This window comes from Crocodylus siamensis, chromosome 2 (genome assembly GCF_052110815.1).
Source record: "Crocodylus siamensis isolate JL-2025a chromosome 2, ASM5211081v1, whole genome shotgun sequence".
NCBI lineage: Eukaryota > Metazoa > Chordata > Crocodylia > Crocodylidae > Crocodylus > Crocodylus siamensis.
In genome coordinates, this window is record NC_143396.1 from 68331542 (window position 1) to 68355655 (window position 24114).

The 24114-nt window shown below is 43.5% G+C and overlaps 1 protein-coding gene across 1 annotated transcript in view; it reads right to left on the bottom strand.

The window, feature by feature from the left end:
- The window catches only part of STOX2 (storkhead box 2), a 262892-nt gene extending 253814 nt beyond the window's left edge, over positions 1-9078 (bottom strand). Inside the window, exon 1 of the mRNA XM_090036116.1 lies at positions 8543-9078. Within this exon, the coding sequence (XP_089892242.1) occupies positions 8543-8975 (433 nt within the window). The 5' untranslated portion in view covers positions 8976-9078. The remainder of the gene's footprint in view (positions 1-8542) is intronic.
- Between the last annotated feature and the right edge of the window lie 15036 nt (positions 9079-24114).

Below are 24114 nucleotides of genomic sequence, written 5' to 3' on the forward strand. Positions count from 1 at the left end.
GTTGACATCTCTACAGCTGTCCACTAATGACTAGAAAATCACTGTGAAAGAATTCCTAAAGCTAAATTAATAGGGTGTTAATTTAATTTTAGGGGATAGGGGAGACATGATGGGGAGAGAAGCGAATGGAAGCACTTAGCTGCAACACAAATAATTTCTCCACTGTTACGCATGGTAGAATATGGACAATGGACAATACTCCAGTAGGGCCCACTTTGCTAAATTATAACTGGTGCTACTTAGTCTAATTATTGCATACACATTTCTTGAAAACTCAAGTTCTAATATCACTTTCTAACTGAGGCCACTACTTTTGGGCATTACCAAAGAGTTATAGTAAACCTTGACAACTTGTTTTTAACCCTCTACCAATCTGGTCTTTAAAAAAATGTCATGGCCTTTCTATAAAGCATACGGAAATCTTTCAAACACATTCTTTGTCTAAGATGAAAATCAAACATAAGCAACAGTGAAGGAAGTTACAGCAGTCAACGCAAGAAGAGATGAAAACATGAAAGAATGTCTGCTGAAGTGGAGATGTCCATAAACAGCTGATGTAGCAATAAGGTGATTTGTTTAGATATGAGAAAAAAAAATCATACTGACACACAGACCAGGCAGGCAAATGGAAGGGGTGTCAACACCAGAAATACCCACTGGGCACATCTATACATATGCCCAACTGCACAGTTGTTACTGCACAGTTATTTAGTACTTGCTTTACCTAAGTACTTTAGCTAAAGCAAGTACTAAATGACTGAGCAGAACCACCATCACAATTCATGCCTGCCAATGCTACATCGCTGTAGCAATCAGCTATGTCACTGTAGCTCATCACTACGGCGACATAGCATCTTGTGTAGATGCACCCAGTGTGTATATATACACAGACCTAAGTGACAGGTATGTTGTACAATTACACGAACGACTGAAATCAATTCTACCATAGATTATTAATTTCATCACTGGGACCTGCTGGTTTACATAAGATTTCCCAAACAGGCTTAGATATAAAACTGAAGATGGCATACAAGTCTTCATGCATTTTTCAAAGCTTCTCCTGCCAACTTAAAATTCAGACACACCCTCCAATTTCCTAATGTCTAAGTCACGCTGATTATTAATGGCAAATGAGAGCATTACAAGCTATTACAAAATTACCATTTAGTATAAAAAGCTGACACAGAAATAAGTTTTAAAACTATATGTAAAAGCCATGTTCCTAAGAAAAGCCAACACTGTAGCTGTTAAAACAGCTCTGGTCTTGCTTAATATTCTCACCCAGTGGAGGAGAGCAGGATTCTACATTACCAGACAGACTAGAATTGGATGACAAAATCTCAGGTGCACTTTAAACCTATTTACTTTCTGGTTCAAGCATACCAGCAAGCGGTGACAATACTATGTCCCTGAGCAGCTCTTGAAACTTGAGTGAACTGGATTTTATACTTCTGAGATGCATGAAAATTATTGCTTGTTCTTAAATCTGGGTGATTTCAGGAATTACCTGCTCCTCATAGATTTCCCCTCCCGTTTTGTGCATTTTCTGCTGATATGGCTGTATATACCTATGCTACACAAATTTTTCATGCCATCCTTCTAAACAACTCATTTTTACCCAACCCCTATCTCCAGTACCACCCTCTGTCCAGCCAGGTCAATGCTCCAAACCACCACCATGAACAAACATTTTACAATTTCACCAGTGCTCTTAAAAACAAAAAGTGCATCCATAATCAGTGGGCCACATCAGCGCTTACATTACACAGGGAAGGAAAGCACAATCATCTGTCCAAGCCCTTCTGGTCTCACAAACACATACATGTGTGCCAGTCCTTTAAAGGGAAAAATGAGGAAACACCCTTGACCCCTAGAGAGTGAATACAGCAGGGAAGGAAGCAAAGAGAATGGAGAAATGCATTGCATTTCCCCCCACCCAAGGTTTAATGACAAGAAATGTACACTGTCACCTTCCCCCTGCCAGACCCATAAGCTTAGGGGGCATAGCAGAAAAGTTATACCCCACTTTCTCAACCATCTAGGCATTAGAAAAGGAAAATATAACAGGAATCCAAATCCATAGTATTAACTGGCTAGCCTGTCTACCTTACGTGGCAGAAAAAATCCTAAAAGCAAACAGGTTAGCTTCACTGACAGTATTTAATCTTGTTATTGTATCATAGTAGCAGAGCACTGCCTACTCTTCTTATGATATGAAAAAGATTGTAGCCATTGCCAAAACAACCCTCTAGCTTTAGCTTCAGCTCCGAAGTTCTAGCCAGATTTTCCATTCAGCTTCCAATTACCTACCCAACTCTTTAAAAAAAACCCATACAATTTCTTGTCATTTTCATTCTGTCATTGTTTAAAGCTACATAAAGATACAAAAGATAAAAGAAAACATTTAATTTCAGACTTGCTATTCACTGCTATGGATTTGTAGGAGATGGGAAATAAAGCATAAGAACACTTTTCAATAAATCTCACATCATTTACACATGAAGCACCTAATTTTGTTGAAAATGCATTTACACACATTTAAACAGATGATTGCGACTCCAGGCCTGTCCAGTCTTTCAGCTCTTCTTTTAACGATGTAGATTTTTCAGTTTCAAACTTTAAATGCCAGAAGTACATGGAAGTAGGAATCTGTCTACAAATAGTCTGAGCTTTGTAGATAACTGATGTGTGTATACTTAGTGTTTTTAGAAAGAAATAAGATGAGGAAAGTCTGATATTTCATAGGCAAGCATTCTGATGTATTCCAGGTACAGTTTCATAGTTGTTAACACAAAATACACATCAGTATTTAATATTTAAAAAATAATCAGATGTAATCTTGAGGGCCTGGTATTTTATAAAGAAAGATAAAGGAATTTATGTTATTCACATATCTGAAAGCTTACTTATTAACACAAACTTTTAAACAAGTCAGGCCTCTGGTAATGAGCCATGGGACTCTTCAGCCTAGAGAAGTGAAGACTCAGGGGGGACTTGATGACAGCCGATAAGTACATAAGGGATGTGCATCAGGAATTTTGAGAATGTCTGTACACCAGGGCATCCCAAGGCAAAACAAGGTCCAACAGTCACAAACTCCTGGAAGACTGTTTTAGGTGAACATAAGGAAAAACTTCTCTATTATCTAAGTCCCCAGGACCTGGAATAGACGCCCCACAGAAGTGGTGCAGGCACATGTTCTGGACACTTTTAAGAAACACTTGGATGCTTATCTTACTGGGATCATTTGACCCCAGCTGACTTCCAGGGGGCTGGACCTGATGATCTTGCAAGGTCCCTTTCAGTAATAATGTCTATATAATCTATGAAACTTATTAAATGTTAATTTAGTCACATGACTACGACCTGAAAAAAATTATCCCAGATTCCTTGCCCTCCCCGCCCCCAAAAATCATATGTCTAGCCATGCCAGATGTGTGTTGGAGGCAGAATTGCCAACTCTGAGTCTATTCCAGGAGGTTTCCAGAACAGCAACGTGCCCACAACATACAACACAAATGTACCCGCATGCTTGTGTATATCAGTTACAGATTCTGGTGCAAGAATTTTATGTCCGGAAGGCAAATGCACATTACTATTACATTTAAAAAACCTACTGGACTACTATATAAATGGGATTCAACATTTAATATTTATTTTAATGAATGCCCTATCATTTATCTACAGTGTGAAACTCAGCATTCTCCTGGAGATTTACATCTAATTCCTTGAGACTCCAGGGAAATCCTGGAGGGTTGGCAACCCTGGCTGGAGGACTCATACTTTTGGGGATGCAGGATAAAGTCTGCCACACCTCCACTGCATGAACACCTAGTCCTCACCACCCAGATGTTTAAAGGAGGCCACAGAAAGTGTGGCATCACAGACTGGTCACCGGTGCCAGGCTTTCTGACATGCCCCTTCAACTTGCCAGTGCCTAGGATACCTAGGATCTAGATCCAGATAGCAAGCTCCATGCACACTGGCAAGTTTATGGCCCTGTTATGTAGGCTGGCATGGGGCTACACTATGTGGGTTTACAGGATGTACCCACATCAGGGCTAGCCAGGGTATACCCATCAGGGCTAGCCTGTTGGCTCAAGTTTTCAGCCTTGCCCTAAGTGCAGGCTATGTGGCAAGGCTGGAAACATTGCGACAGGAAAAGGGGGAGAGAGTCCATTTGCTCCCTGGACCCTGATGTCTTTAAAAGTTCCACAATGCAGCCTGCATGCAGGACTCTGGGCAAGGTTTCACATGCCACACAAATTAAATTAAAATTAAAGCAGCATGCAAACCAGCTACAAAGGGTGTTCTTCAATGGTTTGCTATTTTGTGGTATGTAAAGTTAACTGAATATGTGGCAGGTTACATCATGCAATTTAACAAACCAACTGCACAATAAATGTAACATCTGTCAGTGTCCTCAGATTTCCATGTTTTAAACAGAATCCCATGTCCTGTTTGAATTTCATTTTTTATTTTTCATGTATTAATCATAGGATAATGTTCAGTAGCCCTCTGCACAATGAAGACCAAGGAATTTATAGACTCCACCTGCTCAATAGGCAAACCTGCTGTGTGGATTCCAGACATGTCAAGATAAAATAAGAAACCAACCCTCTACAAGACACACTAACCTCTAATCTTATTCAGGCCATGATTCTCACCCAGGTGCTTTAACCCACTGGAGCCACAAAGCCTATACAAGATACCGTACCAGCTGGCATAACCTCTGCACGTACCTCCAATGGGCAGGTGAAAACAATGAATTGGCATATTTTTTAAAAAGTTAGAGATGTAAACACTTAGCAACCTTGCTGAATCTCCTGTTTCTCTTCATTAACTAGTGGCATTTAAGGCAATTCTTGTTTCAGTTCCCAGTCTGACATAAACCCACTGCTTGCCCAAATTTCTCCCACCCTTTTTGAAAGGTTTAAAGGGTAGGAAACCCCCCAACAAAAAGAGGACTTCCGACACTCTTCTCAGGTCACCATTCATTGGCTTGGCCAGAAGAAATACTGCCCTGTGTAGAAAGAGGGCTTATCAATTAACTTAAACCCAAGGGAAATTACACTGGGTTTAGTCCTCAGAATAGTTTAGATGATTTGCCATGTTTGAAAAAGTTTAATTTAAAAATACAGACCGAGCAGTATAAAAATCAGACAGCTCAAGACCTCTTCACACAGTATCGTTCAAACTTTTCAGGCAGAGAGACTCTCTCTGTATTAGTACAAGTGGCCAGTGAAATATTCATAAGGCAAAAAAGCCAAATAAAAATCTCAGATTTTATTTTATCTGTGTGATTAATTTTTAAAAAAGGAAATTGCAGGTTTTTTCTTCTCAGCCAAACTGTATGGGAAAAGCAAGAAAATATCTTATTTTTCAAAAGATACACAACTTCAGTCATGACATCACTTCAATTCTGTAAGCTGTTTTAGGAAACCACTTTTATAAAATTCAAATGATAAAGTTCTGTACAAGGAAAACAGCAATTTGTTTCCCAGCCAACCATCTTAACCATGGAACACCAATACAATCTTTACATCTGTACTCCAAACCCCCAGTCTTGATCTTTCCTTTGTAAGTGAAATTGTGCCTACAAGTTGCAAATTACACATCCGCATTTTAGTTCCTGATCCTTCATCACTCTCTCAATATGCATTAAAGAGTCCAAGTGTAGCCCCTTGTCCATGATCATGTTAACTACTGCAAACATTTCTGTTGTGTGTGCAATCCAACAAAGTGCTCTCTTTTTAAGCAAACTTAGAAAGACATATTAATTCCTAGACTGCAGACTGAAATATTGCATGAATGCAACATTTTCCCTTCAGGGACAGCACCATTACTTAGATCTTCATTCATCAAAACATGACAGACTTACCAATTACTATTTCAAATACCACTTTTGCTGTACTGCAGGAGAAGTTCACTCCTAGTTTAATCCTTTTGTTTTTCTACAATAGAAATGCCTGTGCTGGCACAAATACATTCAAGACACCAAGCATGTGGAGCAGCAACTATCCAAGATTTTTTATAAACTATTTTTCTAGCAGGGCAACTAGAGGTCAGTTTTTACTACTAGTGCCAGTATTCACTTTTACAAACATTCTTAGGAGGATCTAAAAACGTATCATTCCTCAGAAGCTCCCATCAATTTTGTTGTGAGGTTCTGACAAGTGGACACAAAGGATGGGTGGAAGAAAACTAACCTGGGCAAGATGTTTGAAGTAAAATAGACATTTTAAATAACACTTTAAAATTACTCTTTAGAGAGGGAATACATTAGAAATTTGATCCTATTACATTTATCTCTAGCATTTTCAATCCATGTTTGAACTTAAATAACTGAACACCCTTATTAACTAATAATTTAAGAACAATCACTTGTATTTACAGAATAGCACATATTATCTATTTACTTTCTGTTCAGGTAAATGTTTTGAGAATTTAAAAACTGTTTCTAGTCCTCTGAAACTTTAAGAATTACTAAAATGATATGGGGAAAGTGAAATATCGATATTTAGCATTCAAAAAGAGCAGTCTACTGTTCAGCCTATACAAACTGACTGATAGCCAAGTTCAATGTAAACTTTGCATATCCCTGTAATGTTTAATTAAGCACACAGAAAAAATGCATTTATTTGATATGTACATTATAAAATTTGTCATATACAACGCATTCCAGTGCACGAGAAGGAATAGGCAGAAAGTTTAGGCCATTAAACATTTAGGTTTGTTTTGTACCCATTCATTTAACTGGTTTGGGAACCCTGTGATTCCTCAACAGCTAAAGCATGTCATATGCACACTTTGTAATACAGCTTAACCTGTAAAATAGAATCAATTGGTATTGCAAAATTTTACAATCTAGCTGTTATTGCTCAGCACCAGTGTGGCTTTTTACAGAGATGTGGTCAACTTGCGGAATGATAAATGCATTGAAATTGTATCTGTGATCAGGAAAGTGAGCCTAGTGAAAAGAATCTGTTGAATCTGGATGGAGACAAGGGAAGGCAGGGTAGATCTGTACCATATAAAGCAGGGGCGAGCAATTATTTTGGGCAGAGGGCCGCTTACTGCGTTTCGGCAAGCCATAAAGGGCCACATGACAGGCAGCCCAGGGCAGATTAACAGTAATTTCCTAAATTTTTTAGGGGCCCCCCAGGCTGGATAAAATGGCCTGCTGGGCCGCATCCAGCCCCCAGGCCACATTTTGCCCACTCCTGGTATAAAGTAACCAAAGTATATATATATATATATACACACACACTTTGCACTAGTCACATCTCTAAAATGCCACACCTGTGCTGAGCAATAATAGCTAGATTGTAAAACTTTGCAATATCCATTGATTCTATTTTACAGGTTAAACTGTATTACAAGGTGTGCATATGACATGCTTTAGCTGTTGAGGAATCACAGGGTTCCCAAACCAGTTAAATGAATGGGAACAAAAGAAACCTAAATGTTTAATGACTTAAATTTTCTGCTCATTCCTTTTTATGCTCTGCAATGCATTGAGCATAAAAACAAATTGTATAATATGTGTATCAAATAACTATGTTTTGTGTGAGCTGAAACATTATGGGGAAATGCAAACTTTGTGCTGAACTTGGCTATCACTCAGTTTGTACCTGCTGAGAAACTCTTTATGGATCTTGATGTTGCTGGTTCATTCTCATTTTAATAAGTCTCAAAGTTTTAATGGAGTACAAATCAATTCCAAGGCCTGGGAAAAGAACAATGCATACACACTGTCCGGGAGGTAATCTAAATTTAACCAGTCATCTTTCCAACCTGGTTCCCTAACAAAGCCACAAAAGCTTATGCTATACGTGTGTCCGTATCTAAATAGATACATGGGTATACAGCTATCTAAATATCTATATACTTCTAGCTATCTCTAGATATAGGTATGCATATACATCTATCTATATATCTATGCACATCTATCAATAGATTGATCTCTATATCTATACATCTACCTATCTAGATATATGTAGATATGTATATCTATTTATCAATATGCCTATCTATAGATGCAGATATACATACACCTATCTAGACAGGTAGATGTATAGATACAGAGATGGATATGTGTATACATCTATCTGTAGAGAGATCTAGATACACATATACATCTATCGATATCTATATCGAAACAGAGCTAGAGATTTATCTGTCCGTCTAGACTTATATCTACAGATAGCCATGCATATACACATATCTGGGGCAGTGCTTTGGCCAGGGACCCGGGCTGAAAGCCTCCTTGCTGAGCTCGGATCCCCTCCGGGATCCTACTCAGCCCGCAGAGCGTTTGATGCCGGCGCGAGGAGAAAGCTGCTGCTGCTGCTGCGTTTCGTGGGGAGGCAGGAGGCAGCTCCAGGCTCCCGCTCGCCCCTTCCGACGGCGGGGGGCTCCGGCTGCCCGCCTTGGCGGGGCCCAGGAGGGGCCGGAGCCCGGCTCGCCCGGGGCCCGACCCGACTCGGACTGCCCCCCCTGCGGGCGGGTCCCGCGCGCGGCCCGGGCTGCCCGCACCTACCCAGGCACTGGATGCGGAAGCCGGCGGGGGGCTTGAGGGCGCGGCGCGCCCAGCCCTCGCGCAGCACCCCCAGGTGCTCCTCCTTGCCCTGCACGAGCAGCACCTGCTCGTCGATCCAGCCCAGGAAGAAGGTCTCGGCCACGGCCGCCGTCACGCGCCGGTTCCAGAAGTGCTGCATGTTTTCCTGCTTGAAGTCGGCGAAGACCTCGTAGCCGATGCGGCGGCGCCCGGGCCCCGCCTCGGCCGCCGGCTGCCGCGCGGGCCCGGGCTCGCCGGGGCTCAGTACGATGGCCAGGGAGTGCGGCGCGATCTGCAGGCACTTCTCCATCTTCCGCGGCATTGCGGCGGCCGCCTCCCTGGGGCGCAAGGCTCCAGCTCCCGCTCTCGCTCCCGCCGCCGCCGCCGCCTCCCCGGCCGCGCCCGGCCGGCGCATCTCGGGGCTGCTCCCGCCCGGCGGAGCCCCGGGGCGCACCGCCGCCGCCGCCGCCCGGCCCCTTCGCTCCTCCTCCTGCCCCACGGCCGCGGGATCCCACCGCTCGCCCACGGCCCGGCTTGCTTCCCTCTTCCCCGGCGAGCGGCGCTTGGCAGCCAAGAGGCTCCCGGCTTCTGCCCCTTGAACCTTGGCTGGGGTCTTCCCTCAGGGCGGAGAGCCCAGCCCGCCCATTCCGTGCGCCTGATACTTCGGGCTCGCCTCCCTCAGAGCAGCTCCGAGCAAACCTTCGTCAATCGAGCCAGGTGCTCCTCCTGGCATAGGGGTCTTGCCTCTTCATGGACAGGAGGAAAGGGACTGAGTTAAATGAGAGAGTCCTGAGGTTTTTTAGAGGGCAGAGCCTCCACAATTGCTCCTGAAGCCGGTAGGTGCCTGCAGTGCCAAACCCAGACTCCTGGCGCCCCGGGTCAACTTCTAGTATTCCCACCCCCCCAGATAACGATAATAATAACTGAACAATGGGGGGATACCATTTTTATAAACGCTAATAGACAACAAATACAAAGATGGGAACATTTGATTTTCTATTTTTTTTACGTCACATCACGTTTTTATAAAAATTCCAGCCTGTGGCTTTTTTTTTTTTTTTTTTGTGGTATCGATGTCTTTAAATAGTTCATTGGCAATTGATAACATTGCCAGTCTTGTATATGCACAATGTTACAACTTTTTGGGGTTTTTTCCAATTGTAATTTTTTTGTTTTATTATTTTCAGGCCCCCTTTCTGTCACTTGGTTCGCCCATTTATTTCGCTTCAGGTGAGGCCTGAAGGCAGGGCTGTCCTAGGGGCAGAAGGGTGCAAATCGAGGTGACTGCCCCAGGCCCCAAGCTTTGGGGGACCCCACAGTCAGTGCCGCGTAAGCTCCACTGCTGCTGAGAGCCCCCAGCTCTACCGCCACCACTGACTGCAAAGCACTCCCTGCTCTGCCCGCTCTGGCTACCGGCCCCTCCACCCTGGGCCCCGCACAGCCTGATATGCTGAGGGCCCCACGCACCCCTAGGGATGGCTCTGCCTGAGGTCAGCACCAGCAAACCCAGATGCTTCTAGTCCAGAATTTTACCACAACACCTTTCCTCTCCCAGCTTGCCAGCTCTGACACAACAGTTGAAAATACTCAAGGGGGGTGTTAGCTTGAAATAGTCTTGGGGCTTTTTGTTTTGTTTTGTTTTTTTTAATTACAGAAAAATTGGCTTCCTACTGGCCCCTTCAGTTAGGTATGAGCTTCTTGCCCCCTTTGAACACAGATACAGGTGGAACATTTGTGCCCCTGTGGCACCATCCTCTTAACCCAAACCCAGAATCACTCACTCAAGGGGTTTTCACCACAAGATTACAGGGGAAATGTCGAAAGTACCTCAGTGACTCAAGAGTGTAAGTTGTGTTTCAAAAGTGATTTATAAAAGAGGCAAGGATGTCTTTGGGTGATATCTTTTTTGAACCAAGTGCATAGTCAGGGTAGTTAGACAAGCTTTCAAATGCAAAGCATTCTTCCTTAGATCTGAGTTGCACAAACTACGCCACACTGGGTTTTAGCGCTCAGACCTGATGAAGAACGTCTTGCATTCAGAAGCTTGTCTAATTCTGTCTCAACTATGCAATTGGTTATGCAATTAAACATTATATAACTGTCACATTAATTCCTGAACTCTCATTGCTACAACATTCCTCTAACACTGTCAATATGACTTAGGAGCTCAGGAGCCTAAATCCTATTTGACTCCATATCGTGACTACCAAGTTCCTAGAACACTTTTGAATATAGAACTTAAGATCCCCGAGTCACTTAGATGCTTTAGAAAAAACTTACCCTATGTATTGCTCCCACGGGGCCCCTAATGTAGCTGCCTATGGTCACAAGCAGGTGTTGCATTTCTATTGGGACAATTGCAGCTCACCTGGCAGAAACCACAAGTGTAGCGGTGCTCACACAGTTTCTCCTGGAGCAAAAAAAGCTTGTCTCCCACCCGATAGAGGTTGCTCCAAAGAGAGTTTCTCCTGGGAGAATGAATGCATGTGTATTTCACTGCTGCTTGACTCCTCTCAGGGGCCAGAAGTTGAGTGGTGGGGAAATGCTTCCTGTGCCTTCCTAAGACTGGGGTCACAGGGAGCAGCTGCTGTTCACCTCCTGTCTCAGGAGGACTTGAACTGTGAGGAAAGGCTCCTGTGCCTGCCTAACACTGGGGTAACCCCAGTCTGGAGAAGGCACAGAGGCAGCTATATTCACTCCCCGCATTGACCAGAAGGGGAAGGGAGGGAACAGCCACCTGCTGCTCTCCATCTGCTCTGCAGATCAGGGATCCCAGATCATCAGGAACACTGCTCCCTACACTTTCAGAAGGCATGAAAATTTTCACCACTAGAAATTAATGCTTATTTGTGGCCTGTGAGAACCACCAATGTAATATGGGAATAAGTGCACGAGCAGCAATCTACCCAGATTTACCTATTACCATGGCTTCTACCTTATCCTTGGGTGTACTAATGGGTGCCCCCTTCCTCAGTAGCACATAGCTCTATGAAGCACAAGGGAACTAAGAGAGGAGATTAGAGATAGTAGGAAAAAGAAAGTCAGAAGTGTAAATAATGAGCCAAAAAGAATAAGAAAATACACCAGAAAAACTATACAAAAGGGGAAAATGATAAAAGGGGAAGAAACTCCTGGAGCAAATTCGTTGTCTCATTCCCAAGTTTTGTGCGTGCAGGAAGAGGCAGGACACACTTTCAACACTATTCTCAGATGTATTGCTAAGGGTATTCCAGGGCTACGGTGATGATGCCCATCAAAAATAAATAGATAGGTAGCTGATGTACTGCAGCTACCATTTATGATACTGTACATATTGTTTCTGTCTGGTTCCCTTTTTATCTAGATGTTGTCCCTCATTTTATACTTAGATCATAAATTCCTCAGAGCAGCATTTGTATTTGTACAAAGCTGAGCTGACTAGGATCCTTAAGCACTACTGCAATCCAATATATTTTTTATTTCTTTATTCCTGTCTGGCAGCTCTGAAATGATGATGGGATGAATTAAGTCTTTCCATTTCCACTCATTCAATTTTTATTATCTACTATTCAGTGTGTTTTTAACTGTGAGACCTTTGTTTATACCTACCATCCCTAAGATTCCCAAGTGGCCTCCCACCCAAAGTTCTCAACAGATTTAGGACTGCTGAATTTGTGCAATCAGACAAACACAAGTAAATGGTTGAAGATCTGAGATGCCTATAATAAATAATATTCATCATTCTCCCTTTACTTTTTTTTCAAATGTTATTTCTGAAGCAAGTCTCTGGTAAAAATATATCACTTAGCATTTCCTCTCTGTTTGAAATGCAGTCAAAATAACATCTATTTTTCAGTTTTTGTCCTGTCAGAATTTCCTGTACCCTTTGCTAGGATTATCTTCAGGCTGCACAGTTACCTTCACAGCGTTTCTGTCATCAGTGCTCTCTCCAACTTCCTCGCAGCTTCCTACCTTTCCTCATCCTGTCTGCTGTGATTGCATTAACCTCCTGATTCCCATCCAGCAGGGATACTTTCTGTTCACTTTCAAACTCACTTTCTCCAGGAATCTTTCTCTATGGTCAGCCACACCACAGATCTCTCCATCTTTACGTAAACTCTCAGAGTTTGGTTACTCTGCCATCCCCTTCAGGCATGGAGAGAGAATGTCTTATTCTTTCTTTTTAAGTACCAGGGGCACCATGTTTATGGTAGTAACAGGAACAGAAACATTACATATTTCATGCAATAATATCTTGGCTCTCTATCCCTGCCACCAGTTTAAAAAGGAACAATGCATTCTTTTGAATCTATTGCATTCACTGAAATCTGTTTACTGCTTACAAAGGGGATAGAAAAGACAGGACAGGTGATGAAGATTACTAAAACTTGTTTAAACTGGTCTAAATGCATTTATTCACACGTGTGTAAGACAGACAAATGTAACAACAAGGCAGATGAAAAGATAATTGGGTATTATTTGTCCAAAGGATGTTTGGTTGAGTACAGTAGCTCTGGCATGAATAAAAAAATATTTCATACTCTCAAGGCCACATCCAATTCACATTAAGGTCAGTGGAAAAACACACATTTATTCTAACGTAATTGAATTGTACCCTTAGGCCCTGATTAAAAGTATATTGAAATTAAGTGAATTACCTCCTTTCACTTTATTTAGCATAAAACTGCAACTTGAAGTGTCATTCTTTATTTCCTTTTTTCTTTTGTCCCATCACATTAATTTTATCCTACTTATATTTTTGTTGTTCTTTGGTCATTTGATTTGTTTTCATTTTATTGCTTTCACTTTCTGTACAAATCAGCATCCCCTTTCCTCTCATCCATTGCTGATCTCTCATTTCAAAAGGCAACTTTCAAATACATGAGATGTGCTGATAGTTAAATGCTAATCATATTTACCAATAGAAATCTTACCGATCAAGCAGCCAAAAAATCCTTCACATACATGTAAGTAATGAAAAGATGGCAAATCTGCAATTAAATAACTGAAGTATTTTGGGAGGTTAGAAGCTTCACTTGCTGTTGAAATGCAACCCCTTGTTCCCTTGCTACTGGAAAGAGTCAGCAGTGGTAGGAGATCTCAAAGTGTTGCATTTATTTCTTGTAGCTGAGAGCAGAAAGCTAAACAAATCCGATATAACTCTGTTCTTATGCTACTTGTACTGTCTGATCCAGAACTTAGGCGTATTCGGCTTTACTAATACAAGTGCATTTCTCCTTCCTATGACAGACAGTAAGAGAGGAAATAGAGGTTGTAAAGAAATAGGAAACAAGTGAAGAAATTGCCCCCCAAATAAGGCAGTGCCACACAATGAAAAACAAGGACTCAGGGGAAAACAGTTTTGTTTTTTTTTTATAAAAACATTCAATCTTTGCCAGGGAAATGTTAGAGCATGTTTGTATGCAGTGAGACAGACCACCTGTCTGAGCAATCAAAAAGTTAGTTCAGTCAAGAGTAAGTTCCTCAAGATTTTATTTTTGGAGTGTTCTTTAAAGAATATTTCTTAAACAATTTTAAATAATCTCTAAAGTAAACATTTTTACATCAGCAGAAAAAAATCCAGACCTGAGGCACACTCACTAGAGAGCAAATCTTCCTGCAAGCTGCCCTCTCCTCTTGCCTTGTAAGTAGACATTTTTACAGAGTTAAGTGGATCCTTGGCTTGCTAATAGCAATGTCACGAACATGGTGCCAGTGATGGAACTACAAACCACAAGAAGATTCTTGAAACATCTCCAGCCTTGGGAGACAGATTTTAGACAGAAGACGTGTATAACTGTGAGTTTTAGTAACAGTGCTACCCCTGATGCCAGATCTGAGATGCAACTGCATAAACCTAAATGTCTCTACAATGCAACAACAAGAATTGCTGAACCTTAGAGAACTTTACAGCCCTAAGCAGGTTTCAGTATTCTGTAACTCAACATTCAACAGCTTGATTTTTGCTTTATTAGAAATAATATTAGGCAGAGTCTGCCCCCCACCCCCATTCAGTGGAACATTACATGACAGGCTAGAAAGAAACAACTTGGGGTCAATGTACAAAGACTTCTATTAGCCCTTGCTTAGCAGACCACATTGTAATTGGTATGTTGGTGAGGGCAGGGCCATCAGGAAGGATGCCTACCAGGTGCAGTGCTGCCCAGATGCTAGGCTGGGCGTGCAAGGCTGCCCATGGAAGGCTTCTATAAATTAGAACTTTCCCAGCAGAACTTTATGATGGAACCCATTTCAATGCCCCCAGCAAACAATAATCCAAACAGTGCAAAGAAAAAGATCCAGGATTTCCTCACCCCACATTTCTGGGTTCTACCTGATGTGCTGTTTCTCAGAAGAATCCATCCCAATAGCTGGTCCCATTTGATCAGTGGCCCCAGTAAGAAAGCTTGAAGTACAGACATAGTACTTCAATGTTAAAAGCTCTGAGTGGTAGCACCAGTACGAAGAAGCTACGTATACTTTCTGTAGCAAAGAGCCAATTAATTCTTGCATATTGCCCATTCATGGACTCTTCTCTATTTTGTGTAGAATAAGTGTGAAAAACTGAAGAACTGTTTCTCTTGTCAGCTATACTGATGGAAGTCAGGAATGACATCATTACATTCAGTGATGTAAACTGAAGGGCAGTTTAAGTGAGAACAGAATCAGATCACAGCATACTCTATCTAAAAATATACAGGTCAAGAAAAAGGAATTCCAGTAGCTATACTTTAAATATATTCTCAGGTCTATAGCAGGTTTCATCACTAAATATCACTATTAACTTTGCAGGGGCTGCAGTGATTTTAGTGAAGATGTGGCATTGATTTCCAGGCAGAGTATCATGCAACAGTGGCTCTCAACTTCTTTTGTATCAGGACCCATTTGTAAACAAACATCAATGGCCAGTCCTGATCCAATGCCACTCACTCCTGACCCACTGCCCCTGCTCCCACCCCCAGACCCCAGCCCTCCAGTGTGGGGCATGGGGACCCAAGCACACCCTTGCAGGCTGCAGCCTGCACAGGAAAAGCCAGTTTCCCACATTTTTCTCCTTTAAAGGAGAATCCATTTTTACAGTTTGTTGATCCATTTTTACAGTTTGTTCATGACCCTTGCATATATTTTTGAAACCCACGGACTGAGAAATGCTGTCATACAACACTACTTCCATGGATCCTATTCCATTTTCTCCTTTTTCTGAAAACCTGTTTTCGAAAAATGGGTATAATGCTGCTGCCCTTCTTTGGAAATTGATTTGAAACCTACTGAATAAAAACACTAGGCAACAGCAGATTACTACTATTAGTTAGGAGTCAAGTATTTTTGATTCTGTCCTCATATCTTCAATTAAAAAGCCATACTCAAGGTAAATTTCCACTGAAATTACTGAAAGTTTTCCCAGGTAAGGAGCAAGGAAATGGTTGCAAGTTAAGCAGCAAAGCAATAGAGAATCAAGCACAAGGAATAGCTGACTTAATATATTTAAGCTTTGCACCTTCATTTGGCTCAGATGTGCTGGCAATAGGAAGAATCCTGAGGCAAGGAATGAAGCAGGACACGCTGAAAAAGGAGGGGAGGTTGCTGGTTAAAGTGGGTGTGTCTGTGTTCCTTTTGAGGAAAAGCATTGGCAACTAAAGTTTTTGCAGAGAGATTATTACTGCTTAGACAGAGGAGTTTGGATTCATACTGATGGTCTGATGCCTAAGGCACTTTAGATTAAGTTAGAAACTGGTATAGCCCTGACTAATAACATGTGGGACTCACTGAACTGATTGCTCAGCTTCCACACATCACTGAACATGGAAACCCATTTTACTAGGCAAGGGCACTTTGACAAAGACACCAGAGATCGCCTACTAACAGCCCTGGAAAATTAAGTTCTCTGTTTATTCACAGAACAGTTATCCAATCTAAATAGAGATCTTGGGCATTTATATTCAGGTGCATAAATAAATATCACTCACATCCCTGACACAGAGGCCACTTAAACTAATTTTATTTATGAAATTCTGAGAGAGGGTAAGGTGTATCAAGGTTTTGATGCTGAGGACTGATTTAAATGGTGTATAGTAATATATTTTAAATCACAATGCAAACAGATGAGGCTCTACATAAATTAACTGGCTGGCTGCCTGGGAATTCATTGACTACCTAGAAAAATGTGGCTTTAAGAAGGAATAAGAATTTCCCTGTTACTTCACAGAACTAATTTTGCTATGACAGAAAAATGCCATGTCCCTTCAAACCATGCCCTTTCTCTGCTGAAGAAGCCAACTAGTAAGTCAGTTTGTGCCTGCTACAGTGGTAGTGCTTGCAATATTAGGATCATAGAAATGTAGGGCTGGAAAGGATTTCACAACGTCAGCTTCCTGCTCAAGACAGAATAATTTCTGAGGAGACCATCCCAGCCAAGTGTCAAACTTACTCTTGAAAACTTCCAAGGAGGAAGATGCCACAGTTTTTCTAGGTAGTCTGTTCCAATGTTTGATCACCCTCATACTGAAAAAGATCTTGCTGATTTCCAACTTATATTTCCCTTGCTGAAGTTTGAGGCCATTGCTCCTATTTCTACCCCCCTTGGTCAAAGAGAAAAGCCCATCTCTATGCTCTGTAATAGCCCTTCAGGTATTTAAAGACCATTATCAACTCCCCCCTGTTTTTTCTCCTTGGCTAGGATCAGACATTACACATGAACCAATTTAAGTGGTCAGAAACTGGTTTAAACCTGTAACAGAACAGACATTCAGTGCATATAAACCAGTTTGAAAATAGCCCAAACTGATTTAAGATAAACCTGGTTGAATGTAATATCACACTTAACTGATTTGGCTCAAAGCAGTTTATGCAATGTCTGTCTCAGACCCCTTGCTGGTTTAAGGTAAACCAGTCACCCTCAGCATCCCAGCATGCTTTCTGGGCTGGGCAGGGCTCTCTGCTCCACAGCAGAGCTGGCCCCTCCCCTCTGCTCTCTAGCGGGAGCAGGGACCAGCCCTAGCTGAGACACGGGACGGCATGGCCCCATTAAAGCAAGGTGGGCAGGGAGGGGGTTAATTCTTCCTTTCTTCCCCTCTTCCCCCACCACAGCCAGGATCTGCCTGTCTGCCAAGGGGCAGAAGGGAGGGGGCTGCAGCAGTGGCCCCTGGAGCTGCCAGATCCTGGCTGCAGAGAAGGGATGGAGGAAGGAATTAACCTTTATCCTTGCCCCCTTCACTTAAATGAGGCTGTGCTGAGTAGGTTGTTTGGCAGGGTGGGGAAGGGGGCTTTGTTCCATGCTGGGGGGGACTCTTCTCTCTCCTCCTCCTCCCAGGGTGGGGAGGGGGACTCTGGATAGGAACTCTTCCTCCTCCTCCCCTTCCCCCCTGCCAGGCCCTCCATGCTGGGGCTGGGAGCAGGGGCTCTATGCAGTGCTGCCTTGCCCCACAGCGGGGGGAGGTGGGGGGTACAGGGGGAGATTCTGTTGCATGCTGGGGGGAATTCTTCCCTTTCTACCTCCTCCCCCCGAGGGGCAGTGGGAGCACAGAGCTTAGCTAGGCTGGATGTGGGTGTGGGTGGGGGCTGTATGGACCCCCACACACTCCCCCCATGGCAGGCAGCTCCCATTGCCTGGCAGCAGCAGCGGGCAGGAATGTCAGGTTGCTTGTGCCCAGTACAGGTGTGGCTCTGGGCAGTGCTACACAGAGGATGGTGTGGAGTCTGCCTTTTCCCTGCGGCTCTGCTCCCCATGCCTGTAGCTCCAGCCCTGGCACTGGGGGAAGCCCTGCACTGAAGCCTGCTGTCTCCCCCACTTCCAGCTGCCAGCCCCACCCCCTGCTCCCCGGACAAGCTGCCTACAGCCCCATCCCACTCCCCGCTGGGGCCTAGCATCTGCACATTCCAGCCCTGGGCCTCAAGCCCCCCAACCCCAGCTCTGCCCAACTCCCTCCCTCCCTACCTCCCTATGAGGGCTGCAATCTGCCCTAGCCCACCCCCACCGCCACCCCCTCAAAACTTACCTGCAAGAGATGTTCCCTAGGTTGCCCGGGGGGCATGCCCCCTGCCTGACTATCCTCTTCCCACTTCCTTCAGCACCTCACAGGCTAGAACTCTGTTGGTCTACAGAGAGGTCTTTACAAACATGTGATATTCATGAGTTTCTCGATTAAAATGAGAAATCTGTGTTTTCCTCAGGTAACAGTACTTTCATCTAGTATGTATTTCCTTGTCTTGTTAATGAGAATGTTACAGGAGACCGTGTCAAACACCTTGCTAAAGATATATCACATCCACTGCTCTCCCCACATCCACAAAGCTTGCCACTTTATGATAGAAGAAAATCAGGTTGGTCAGGCACGACTTGTTCTTGGTGAATCTATGCTGGCTGTTCCTAATGACCTCTTGGTGCTTCGCAATAAATTCCTTGAGGATCTATATAGTGAAACATCCACAAGGTAGACGCTGAGCTGAAACTAGCAATTAATTTCACATACACAGTATTTGGTTTTGAACTATGTAGCTCTCTTCTGTTAGAAGGTACAAATGACTTGATATTTACAGGTAGTATGTAATTTTACAATAGACATGCTTAATTGTGGAAATGCCTCACCAGTTCACCTAAAGTATTTGCTTATTACAGTTGCCTTGCAAGAAAATACCTTGAAGCAGACCATGCGATAAGACCCAAAAACAAATGTATTTTTTGTGATTATATTACTAACAATTACCAGAAACTGTAAATTAAATGAATTTTATAAAACCATTGTAGTGTCAAAGGTACATCCTGCAGGCTGGATACACCCCTCAGAGCCATATCATCTGACTCATAATGCTCCTGGATAGGCTGGAAATTTCGGGATGGGGCAAGTGGGGGTGGGGTCCACTGCTAAATTTTGGCAAATGGATCCCTGCTGGGGATGCATATTGAAAGGGCAAATGATAGATGCATTAATCCCTACAGCTCAGGAGCTTGCAGCAATTAACACAACCACTGCTTTCCCTGATCCTGCCCCTGCCATTGCTATACAATAACAAATATCACCATTAATTTTCAAGATCTCCTTAAATGAAAGAACAATGAAGTTTAACCCCTCCTTATTTTCTTTTGTGGTTTGCAGCTTGAGACATTACTAGACAATACTAGATGAATTAGAAGGAGAGGGAGTGGCTTTACTCATTGATTCTGGAAGGGTATTCCACAGATAAGCCAAGATACACAAGGAAGGGTAGAGCTGTTAATTTATTAGAATAGAAGTGCCATCTTCTCAAAAAAGAATCTGCATTTGTGAAATGGAGGACTGAATAATATATTTCTTCAAGACACCTGCAGGATTTTATGATGGGTGTTTTAACATTTACTGAATAGTCTTTTTACCCCAGCAGAAATCTGATAGTTATTTTTAAAAGTGCTGTAAAGTAATGAATCCAAGAGCATTATGCAGCTAAGAAAAGCTATACTATTTTTCCGAAAACGTTAACATGAGATATATTGCCTTTGTCCAGAGCTGAGTGAATCCTACAGAAGTATTTGCTAGTTCCAACCTAAACTGCCAATTCCCTTCAGTGGTGTCTGAGACATGTATTATACACTCTCCAACAACTTTAATATAAGCAAATTGGTTTGTGAGACTGTTCACAGTGAAGAAAAATGCTAATTTTGTTCTTTTGTTTACATAAGTATTCATGCTGGAACTAGTCATATAGGTACCCTGAATGATCTTGGGCACCGTCCAGTCAAGAGTTTAAAAACATACCTTGTAAAGGCCTTATTATTACATATTAATTCTAGGCAGCTCCTGGAGCTCTTAACCCCTGGGTTGTCCACACATCAACACCCGAAACTAGTTTTAAGCACACTTTAAGCAGCTTAATGTTACACAAGTCCAGGTCAGGCTCATCTCTGATTTGTGTTACCCCACTCGTATTCTGTTAATGTGTAGCCATTCCCCACAGATAAGCTGCCCAGGTTGCAGCGCTCCAGCATCCTAGGATACGGTGTCCCCTCCCCAACCCTTCTGTTCTTTGTGGACAAACTTTCCACCCTCTGAACTCTACAGCCCAGGGTAAGGTCCTGGCAACAAACCAACTCCCCCTCCGTGACTCTCACCTCCAGGGGTGCAACCCCATGCAAACAGCTTTCAGAGCACATATGCCAGCTAGCTAGGTTGCAGGGCATAGGCTTGTCCAGGAGTAGGGGTCCAGTACAGGTGTGGGGGGAGGGGGAGGGGGAAACAGTAGGAGACTGGATCAGGTCTCCATAAGCTAGGATTTCCTTCCCAGAGCAGGAGCAGTAGCTCCCCAAAAGCACATTCCCTCACTGTTCCCACCTCCCAGTCACTCCAGGAAGCATGACTAGCACTCCCTACACCTCAGTCCAATTCCTATTTATTAAAACATGAGACCTTCTTTAATATACTTCCTTATTTCTCATTAAAGTCTTTTTATTTTATCCTTCAGTGGTTAGCCTCCTTCATTTCACCACCCTCCCCCCAACCATTTCATTAGCCACCCCCATTCCATTAACTCTCCACCTCCCAGATTCATGTTCCTGCCCCCCAACCCTATCTCTCACCCCGCTCCCCTCCCCATCCCACCTAGAGCAGGGATGGAAGCCTGTCCTGGCTCACTAGCCCTGTGGTGGCAACTTACAGCTGTAGCTTAGTCTGCTCACCAGCCCTCCAGGGGTAAGTCACAGCTGTACCAGTGGGGGCCAGTCAAAAAAGGTTTTAAGTCTTAAGAGATACATCCCCACATGCAGGGGCATGTGCCTGAAGTGGGGAAATTTGTGCTATTACTTTTTGTCACTGCACATGCCCCTACACATGGGCTTTGGTGTGGGGCAAAATGACCCACTTCAGGGAAACTGTCATTTGCCTGCTCTTCCTGGCATGCTGGAAGAGCAAGGGGACAACTGGAAGAGGGGAGCTGCTCTGGTCAGAAGCCAGAGTGTCTCCCAGGAGGACTGATTTTCTGTGTTTGCCAGTGCACACTCCAGGAACATGCGCCACACCACATTTTTGTTGCATTTTTTTTTGCTACTGGGATTTCCTGGTAGCAAATTTTGCCCCTGCACTGTAACTTTGCAGTGTAAGGCACATTTTAACATGCTGGGCATTTAGTTTGTTGCACTGCAAAGAGGCTTGCAGTACCATAAACCTCACATGCCTATGCATCTGGATCTGGCCAAAGTGTGACTGCTCCAGACTCGAGCTAGCACTAATACTGATCAACATCTGAGCAGCTCAAAAAGCAACATGTAACAAGGCCCTAACTTAGGTGATTTGCACCAAAGCAGTAATATATAGTTTGCAAGGAATCCATAAACTAGTGTTTATTATTTGTCAAATAATTTGGATGTACTAATGCATTTAAAAGCTGCTAAGAATCCTTGTGAGTAATTCACAAACAGGAAAAGGGATTTGATTCAATTAAGTTGAAATCCAATCCCCTGCAGTAGCCTAGCTGAAAGACTGTACACCATATAAGTCCCAGTTTACACCCTATTTAAATGTATAGTTTGCTGTAGTCAGTTCACTCTCTTCTAGCCAGATATATGATGTGCATCTGCCTTTGTAAATCCAAGATGCAATAGCTCAAGGCTGAAAGCCTCTTGAAAGGTACTGACTCCTCTCAACTCCCTGTGAAAGCAAATTAGAATCAGCTGAAGTGCTCAACACTTTCCACAATGCACTCTGTACCCAGGAGGAAAGGGCCCTAACAGTGTCTGAGGTCACACTTGATGCCAAGGTAGGCAGTACCATAGAAATACCTACAAAAGATTGAGACAGTTGTGGAAAATCACTGAAAAATCACTAAAATAATCTCTTATACTATTTGCAGCATGATTCTAACCATCTCCCATTCAGTCTTTTACAATTGTGATTGACACCAAAATATCTGAATGAAAGGTCATTTGTACATCTCAGGTACTGAGATAATGAGCTGGCCTAACTTAGCAAAGTTGACTTAAGTTATTCCAATATTGGGATTTTTTTTTCCATGTTGAATGACTTTCAAGAATTTATCCAGGAGTGGTAATGGCTGCCATTTTTGTGTCCACTTTAGGTGAGTGCCCAGGACTGGTGTCCCTGTTACCCACTGCTCATTATGGCTGCTTACAGACATGGAAAAAATAAACAAAAAAACAGCACTTTACTTTCAGCTCGGCACACCCCTACACCAAGTGCAGTGCATGCCCAGAAGAAGCATTGTGATAGTCTGACCCAGTTTGCCCAATGTCTATATAGATTGCATGTTTCAGCAGTGCTTTTTGGTTCTTTTATTTAATAGCTGATTGAATCAGCTATTAGATAAAACCACCAAAAAGGCCACTGAAGTGCCCAATCTATACATACGCTGGGGAGCCAGGTCAAACTAATGTGCGTCCTCTTCCAGTATGTTGCCGCACAGAGTGATGAGGCTCCTGGGTGCTCCAGGAGTGGGGTGGAGACCCCCCTGACAGCTCCTGGTCAATGGGGGATCATAGCCTGGAAAGCGCTGAGGGCCAGCCTTACTCACCTGCAGCCCACTGAGCCCTAGAAGAGGACGTACACGCGTCTTTGCTGTGTTGCTTTAAAAGCACATTCTCCCTGCATGTGAGAGGACGAACTGAGAATGATGCCAGAAAAAGGTGTCTGTAGCTTCAGTGTGTAGTGGCAGCTACCCAGGAGGACAGAGGAGCCAGCCGCACAAGCAGCAGGTAGCTTCCCCACTAACCTGGTGGGGTATAATGGGGATGCCAGAGAGCCGCCACTGAGCCTGACTGCAGAGAACCCACAGGGGTTCTCACCTCAGAAGACAGGAGCCATGAGGCATGCATCCAAGTGGTGGGATATACATCAGGACTGAACCTTGACACCAGATGTGTGAGTCCTTTTTCCCTATGAAGCCCCATATGAAGCACTCCGGGGTTTCATTATCTTGGTGAGAGAGAGACCCCTGGAAAGGCCCCCAGCAACCTGGCAAGGAGAGCTGTGCAGCTGTGATTTAATTAGAGCGTGAAAGCCAGCGTGGAAGGGCACCACCTGGCTGCACCACACACTGCCCCAGAGATGAGACATGTACTAGGATGCCTTGGGATGACACCGAGGCATTATAGACTTTAAGAGTGTCTACATGCAACTAGCACCCTACACACCTTTTTGTGAAAGTAAGCTAGAATACTCGGTGTGACAGCCTCTTAGATCATGGCTATTGTGACCAGACCCCGATGGCAGATGGATGGGGTATAGGGGAGGTGGAGCCCTGAGTCATCTGAACCGTGCCAGCCCGAGGTTGGAGAGTCTCCTATTCCCTTTTGAGGAACCTCCCTCCTGAACTACCAACGTTTGACAACCAAGACGTGGTGGGTGGATAATGGGAAAGTCTGCCTCAGGGCAGAAGACTCCATGTACCCAGTGGTGCAGTAAACTGTAACACAAGGGGGAGAGTGATTGATACTGGGACTGCCACAGGTAGCCCACAACATTGCTGCTGACCTACACCCAGGTACACAGTAAAGCACTATTTTGTTCAGTTCTTTTCACATCTGTCCCTATTACTACCCTTTGCATCACAGGAAGGAGAAAGAACTGTGGAAGTGGGTGCACGTGTAATTTCAT